Source organism: Rhincodon typus, unplaced genomic scaffold (genome assembly GCF_021869965.1).
Source record: "Rhincodon typus isolate 14 unplaced genomic scaffold, sRhiTyp1.1 hic_rhity00009385, whole genome shotgun sequence".
In the NCBI taxonomy this organism is placed as follows: Eukaryota; Metazoa; Chordata; class Chondrichthyes; order Orectolobiformes; family Rhincodontidae; genus Rhincodon; species Rhincodon typus.
The window spans coordinates 1-8,165 of NW_025975023.1; the positions used below are offsets into that span (position 1 = coordinate 1).

General features: G+C 39.8%; 1 protein-coding gene across 1 annotated transcript; it reads right to left on the reverse strand.

The window, feature by feature from the left end:
- Positions 1 to 835: 835 nt before the first annotated feature.
- On the reverse strand, positions 836 to 5,410 carry LOC125482364 (centrosomal protein of 89 kDa-like; the record flags this gene model as incomplete). The annotated part of the gene is made up of 4 exons (XM_048594433.1): positions 836 to 919; positions 1,377 to 1,427; positions 4,794 to 4,933; positions 5,192 to 5,410. Coding segments are annotated over 4 exons (494 nt in total), but the record flags the coding sequence as incomplete, so codon positions are not given.
- Between the last annotated feature and the right edge of the window lie 2,755 nt (positions 5,411 to 8,165).

Genomic DNA, 8,165 nt, shown 5'->3' on the forward strand with positions numbered 1-8,165 from the left:
GTGTGTGTGTATGCGCGTGAGAGAGGCAGAAAGCGTGTGTGTGTATGTGCGTGAGAGAGGCAGAAAGCGTGTGTGTATGCGCGAGAGAGGCAGAAAGCGTGTGCGCGTGTGTGTGTGTGTGCGCGTGAGAGACAGAAAGCGTGTGTGTGTGTGCGCGTGAGAGAGACAGAAAGCATGTGTGTGTGTGTGTGCGCGCGCGCGTGTGTGTGTACCTGATACCAGCTGAGTAACACCTAAAGAAGGAGCGAGACTCCAAAAGCTTGTATTTCAAGTAATCCTGTTGGAGTATAACCTAGTGTTGTGTGATTTCTGACCTTGTCCACCCCAGTCCAACACCAGCACCTCCACATCATAACATAACACCAGCCATGGAATGGAGGCTGATGGTGGGATTGTGACCCAACCTGGAAAATCTGGTGAAATGTGTCACTGTTTCTGTCAAAAAAAAATTTAGAACTAGCATAAATAACAAGATACTGTGCTGCAGTGAAAGTGTAGAATTTGTTGTACCTAGATTGATCAGTGTTTTCCTGAACTTATATGTAGGCAAGGCAGTACAAAATGGACATGCATCTACACATCAGAGTAGGAGGGAGAGTGTTTTTGTATCCCCTAACAAAAATATTTGTTCAGAGATAGTAGGAACTGCAGATGCTGGAGAATCCGAGACAACAAGGTGCAGGGCTGGATGAACACAGCAGGCCAAGCAGCATCATAGGAGCAGAGAGTCACTTGTATAACAAAGGAGATTCATGGGAAACATGTAGATTTTTAAAAAGACAGGATGAAACCTTTAGCGAGTATTCATAAATATTTTCCAGAATCACCAGCTTACCTCATGTACTTGCAATGCAGCATCCTTTTCCCGTAATCGGTCCTCATAGGCCAAAAGTAGGGGTGACAAGAATTTCATGTCCACCTGCGACAAATCATATTTAATGTCATTATAAATCTAAGGAGGAATTAGAACGATGAAAAGAGAATGAGTGCAAGAGTGAGAAGACGTGTATTACCAAAAACCTGGACACAAAACATATGTTGCATAATGCCTGGCAGGTAAAAAGCAAGTCAAATTTCAAGATTGATAAGCAATTTTCAATACATACTTGGCTGTGAAGTTTGAAAGAATATTTTAAAATGGAGATACTACTTGGAATCAATGGTTTCGAAGTAAATATGTTTTTATACAATTTTATGTTATGTTTTTTCTAAGCGTCTAGTCCTGAACTAGTCATTCTCATACCAATTCTAAAATCTTGAATGTTTTTACTCTCAAACTTGGCTAAAGCTAAAGGACAATTGTAAAATGATCATTTATAAATTGCTTATGACGAATTGAATTTCTAAAAAGCCCAGAAGTTTTACGAAATACTTACAAGCCAGGGTGGTGGTGGTCCTGATGCTGGAAGGCCAGTATTACAGGATATCTGAAATAAATGCAAGGTTAGTTAGATGCAAAATACTTATTTATAGACCAGCACGTCACCAATGGGGTTATCCACAGTATTTGAGAGGATATGCACAAAGTAGAGCAGGTGAAAACTGGAACAGGGCTGGGGGAGATGGTGGGGAGATGCTAAGGGAGATGGGAGACAAAAGTTGGAACAGGCGGAAGCCAAAGCTAGAGAGGTAGGAGTCAAAAGTTGGAGAAGTGGGATGCAAATGTTGAAGGAAGGAGCATGAGGCAAAATCTAAAGGAGGGAGAAATGCAAAGCTGAAGAGGTAAGGCAAAAGCTGGAGGGGGCAGAAGCCAAAGGCAAAAATTGGAGAAAGGGTTGGGAGTGAGGCAAAAGCTGGGAGTGGGAGATGAATGCTGGAGGGAGGGGCAAGACTGGGAGAAAAGGGAAGTGGGAAGCTGTAGGGTGGACAGACAGAAACTTAGCGGTACAATGGGAAGTTAAAAGCTGGAGGAGGGGCTAAAAAAGGAGAAGGGAGTCCCATTGTTCCCAATAGGGAGTCCGTAAGCAGTTAATCAGACTCCACCTTGCCTGAAATCATCTCTACTTCATTGCTGCTTCACAATCCCCCACCTTTCCAATGCTTTGAACATCACAATGTTCTCTTGATCATAAATCTAAAATAAATGACACCACGCAAAAGAACTATGCCATTTACATTTGTATTCAACAATATTTCCAATAATACATACATAAGTGAACAATTCACTTTTATACCGCCTTGAAGGTGCCTTTGCTTAGCCTGATGCTCCTGTGCAGCATTACCTCATTTTTATTCACTCTTGGGATGTGAGCAAAGCTGGCTAGACCATCATTTATTGCTGATCCTTAATTGCTCTTGAGAAGGCAGTGATTAGCCACTTCGTGAATTACTGCATCCTTTGGGTTGAAGGACACCAAGAGTGCAATTATGGAGACAGTTTCAGGATTTTGAGTCAAAAACACAGAAGGAGTGGCAATATATTTCTATGTGTGGCCTGGAGGGGAACTTGAAGGTGGTGTTCCCATGCTAATGCTGTCCTTCTGGATAGTAGAGGCTGCATGTTTGGAAGGTGCTGCTAGAAAAGCGTTCGTGAGTTTCTGCAGATCTGTGGACGGTACACACTGCTACAACTGGTCCTCTAAGGAAACTTGCCCTCTCTTCTCCTTTTCACATACTGGGTTGATGTCTCTCGTCACAGAGAACCTAGGAACTCTCTGGCTTTTCAGCTCGATTAGTAGTCTAACTTCTTCATGGAAACACATTTTTGGTATACTTCCACCAGTTGCTGCAGTCTGAACACTTCCCCTTTGGGGGGTGCAGCTTACCTGTAAAATGTGCAGCTTGCTGTAAGGACCACAAGACGCCACTGAGCCCTCTGCTGAACATGCAGCCAGTTAGCAACATATTTAGTGTTGGGCTACATGCCACAATGATTGAGGTTAGTAGCTAGAACAAAATTTGCATGCTTCCTACATCACCTTAAAGGATCACAATCTTTCCACCCGAAAACCTGCAATATCAAATTTGCAGGGCCGGCGGGCATAGCACGCTGCAACCATCCATCAATGGAAGTTTGCCTTCTCAAGAGCTAACTCAAAACCTCCTCTATTCCCGGATGATCTGACACAGCTAGAAGAAATTCCAAGGACCTACAGTCAGAGAGAAATAGAAACTGAAGTTCAGCTTTGAAGATGTTAATGACAATGTTAAATGCTATCCCTAGCAAACGGAAGGAGTGCAGTTCGTCAAACTTGTTTGCAACAGTGCAGCATCCCATAGATTAGAGATGGGGTGAAATGCACAATTTAAACAAGTTAGGTGTATACCCAATGGAGTTTAGAAGAATGAGGGGTGATCTTCATGAATAATCTAAGAACTTGAGGAGACTGGATAGTGTAGAGACCAGGTGGACAATTTTTCTTGTCAGGAGACTAAAACTAGGAGACACAGCTAAAGAAGAAGAGATCTACTTTGAGACAGAGATGGGTTTTTTTTTCTCTCAGGAGTGTTGTTAGGAGTGTCAAATTCTTTTCTGCTGTGGTGGAATTTGAATCCAAGTCCTTAGGACATTATCTATGTTTCTGGATAACTGGTCCAGCGACAATACCACTAATGCCATCATTGCTGCCAGGTTGTACCTGCACATTAGAATGAACAGTACTATGCCAATCTAAGCTAACAGCAACTATTAAATTCCTTATCTCAAAGCAGATTTTTATTATGCATCTATTCTACCATTTACAAAAGCTTACTCATCAAAATCTACAAAGAAGCAATAGTTTGAAGGGAGAGGTGATGGTGATGATGTTGGGGGTAGGGGTTGGTGGTGACGGAAAGTAAGAACTAACAGAACTCTGTCTGCACATGCATCCTGGTGTTTGTAAGCTGTGACACATAGTTGAAGACCAAGACCAATTTGGTTCTCTCAGTAGAGTTCTGATAGATCGTAGTTAAACTGCAGATGCAAACCTACATTGAGACAGATGCCAAAACATACAGTGAGGCAATGATAACTGACAAGGATGTCAGTTCAGATTATATTTCAACAGCTTTAGTTCATAAACTAACAATGTCTCTAGGAAGTGATGACAAGGAAACACAGACCTTACTTGGTTGTATGAAATTAAATGGAGGATAAAATACATTAATAATGCTTTGTAAAAAAGATTTAATGATTTGTAATACTGCTGTTTATTTCTGATGTGCAAGTCTCATTTTTAGATCAGGGACACAACATAAACCAGATTGTTTGGAGCTAAATATTGAGATTGTTGCATGTTCGTATCAAAGTGCTGCATTTTCTGTCAGGCATACAGATGCATTAACACACAGCTTTTGGGCAAAGTATGGGCTACAGCACAAATTCAAATTTATGAATAAATTTAAATTATGGTGTTGCGGCGAGAGGTGCTGACTTATAAGTTACTAAAGTCAATGTTGATCAGCCAACATTAAAAGAAAGGGTCTTGGTCATGATGGGAATATCCGGTTGTAAGCTCATCTTGACTTGAAACATTCTTTTCTCCCTTAGACGGGGGAGTTCAAGATTAGGGGGCATATTTTTAAGAGGAGAAAAATTTTAATAAAGACATGAGGGACAATTATTTATACATTGTGTGTGGAACGAACTTCCAAAGGAAATGATGGATGAAGGTACAGTTACAACGTTTAAAAGACATTAAATAAGTACATGGCTAAGTAAGATTTGGAGGGATGTGAGCTGGGTGCAGGCAGGTGGGATAGTTCAGTTCGGGGTTATTGTTAGTATGGACTGGTTGGACCAAAGGGTCTGTTTCCGTTCTCAATGACTCTACGATTAAACAGAAAAGACTCCATTTTTGCTGTTTTTTTACCTCGTTATGTATCGGCCTGAATTTGGTTTGATAGCAGCTAAGTTCTACATTTAAGCGATGGATGGTCATTTTCAAAGCATCATTTTCATCCACTAGTTCCTGAGCATGCTGCCTAAGTAAACGCAGTTCCGCTTTTTCATCTAGAAATGGTAAACAGAAAATTAGAAAATCCTTTTGATATTTGATCAAATTCCACAAACAGAAGGTTTCAAGAACTTTCCTAATGATGAAAGTAGATTTCTATTATCCTCAAGAAAACATATGAATCAGCATCTGAAGAGTTAAAATGTATTGCACATCATAAGTACATATTTCCAATAAACATTTTACTCTGGAAGTTAGATTTTTAATCGTTTCGCAGCTACTACATCTATTAAAAGCAGAATAATATCTCCAACCTTCCCTGGCTTGGCTATTGTCAACTTCTTGCTGCTTATGATTTTCTTTTTCCAGTCGTTCCACTTTAAGCTTCATCCCCTCCAGCTGCTGCGTCAAGCTGTGAGTCTGATGGGCAATGACCTGATTTTCCGAAGCCAATGTCTGATTTCTTTCTTTTAGTTCGTGTAACAGCTCTTTTCGGATCTCCGTCAGCTCTCGGTTAGCTTCAACTGTCAAATCTGCAGTAGCACAAAAACCATACTAATTTAATATATCAAAACAAATATTTTAGTTATACAAATCAATGGAAATAATTCAGATCCTTTTAAATTGAGCATTTGAAATTTTAGGTAAAGCTAATTCATGTTCCTATTTTACATAGCTTTAAGGAAGTTACTTCTCTTCTACTGTAGATTTGTGTGACCAAAGTGCTTTAAAATAGCTTATATTGAAATTAATAAGCAAAGGGAGCCCATGAGGAAGAATTCATACAGTGTATTCAAGACAGCTTCTTGGAACAATAAGTTGCATCCAACCAGGGATCTGTGTTTTTTGGATTTATCAATGTATAATGAAGCACATTTAATAAATGATCTTCAAGTAAATGATCACCTAGGAAATAGTGACCATAACGTTTAGCATTCAGTTTGAGAGCGAGAAACTTGAGATACAAACAACTGTGCTAAATTTAAATAAAGTTAATGATATAGGGTTGAAGGCAGAGTTAGCTGGAATGGACTGGGAAAAGAGTATCTGAAATGCGAGGAAAACTTTCAGACATTAAAAAGAATATGGTGTGGAGCTGGATGAACACAGCAGGCCAGGCAGCATCAGAGAAGCAGGAAAGCTGACATTTCGGGACTGGACCCTTCAGAAATTTCTGAAGCAGGGTCCAGACCTGAAACGTCAGCTTTCCTGCTTCTCTGATGGTGCCTGGCCTGCTGTGTTCATCCAACTCCACACCTTGTTATCTCAGACTCCAGCATGAGCAGTTCCTGCTATCTCTTAAAAGTAATATATCTAACTCACTGCAGATATATATCCCTGTAAGGCAGGGAGATTCTATGAAGGGGACAAACCAACCATGGTTAACCAGGGAAGTTAAGGGTAGTATCAACTGAAAATATACAATGTGGCAAAGATTAATGGTAACCCAGAAGATTGAGGGAGTTTAAAAAGTTAACAAAGGATGAGCAAAAAATAATTTGAGAGAGAAGATAACTTATGAGAACAAACTAATAAGTAATATGAAAACAGACTGTAAAAGCTTCTGTAAATGTATAAAAAGGCAGAGAGAAGCTAAAACAAACACAAATCCCAAAGAGAATGAGGCTGGGGAGGTAATAATGGAGAACCAGGAAATGGCAGAGGAGTTGACTAAATACTTTCATTAGTCTTCAAGGGAGAAGACGCGAATAGGATCCCAGAAATACTAAATAATCAAGGGGCCAAAGTTGAGATGGAAATACATACAATGCTCATCCTAGAGAAACTATGAGGACTAACGGCCTGTAGGTCCCTGGAACTCATGGCTGCACCCTAGGATTTCAAAAGACATTGCTTCAGGGATAGTGGATGCACTGGTAGTAATCTTCCAAGAATTTTTAGGTTCTGGAAAAGTCCCAGAGGATTGGAAAACTACCAATGTAACATCCTTTTTCAAAAAAGACACAAAAATATACAGATAACACTTAGTCAGTTGACTTAACTTCTGTCATTAGGAAGATGCCAGAGTCTATTATAAAGGATGTAATAGCAGAACATTTAGGAGTACATAATGCAATCAATAATGAATCAACATGACTTCATAAAAGGGAAATCGCATTTGAAAAATTTATCACAGTTCATTGAGAGGTAACACGTAGGATAGATAAAGGGAAACCAGTAGATGTAATATATTTGGATTTCCAAAAGACATTTGAGAAGGTATTGCACATACAGTTACTTATTAAGAGCCCACATGTATTTAGTATGGATGGTAGTATTTAGCATGGATGGAGAATTGGCTAACTAATAGAAGACAGAGTTGGGATAAAGGGGTACTTTTACGACTTAAACTTATAACTAATAGAGTACCACAGAGATCAGTGCTGTGGCTACAATTACTTACAATAAATATATTTACAATAACTATCGCCATGTTGGTGGATGACACAAAGATAGGTGGAAAGCCAAGCAATGAGGATACAAAGAGTCTACAAAGAGGTTTAGATAGGTTAAGTGAGTGGGCAAATGGGATATAATGTAGGAAAATGTGTAGTTTTGCATTTTGGCATTAAGATTAATGGAGCTGAATATTATTTAAATTGGAAAGACTGCAGAAAGCTGCACACAGTGGGATTTGGCGGTCCTTGCGCATAAATGACAAAAAATCCAGCATCCAAGTTCAGCAGGTAATGGGATGTAATGTTGCCATAGTCTTAGAGGACCTTAGAAGCTGCTCTCTCATTAGAGAGAGATAACTGGTGTTGGTTTAACCAGGTTCACCAAGTCCTTTATGATACGCTGTTCCACAAGATTGCCAAATGGGATCCACAGTAAGTTGGTAAATTGGATACCAAATTGGCTTGATCACAGAAAGCAAAGTGTTTATGTGGAGGTATGTTTTTTGACTGGCAGTCTGTAGCTAATGGTGTTCCACAACGATCAGTGCTGGGATCTCTGTTGTCTGTAATATATACATAAATGATTTGAATGAATTAGGTAGTCTGATTAGTAAGTTTGCAGATGACACGAAGATTGGTGGAGTTGTGGATAGTGGATTGGTTAGAAAGTTGAGTAGAGAATTAACAGATGGAGTTTAATTCAGACAAGTGTGACATGATATAGTTTGGGGGAGTTAAATGCAAGAGGAAAGCATACAGTAAATGGAAAGACTCTTGAGGAGCACTGATATACAGAGGGATCTTGGGGTACAAGTCCATAGCTGCCAAAAAGTGGCAACACGAGCGGATAAGGTGGTAATGAAGGCACATGGCATGCTTGCCTTCATTG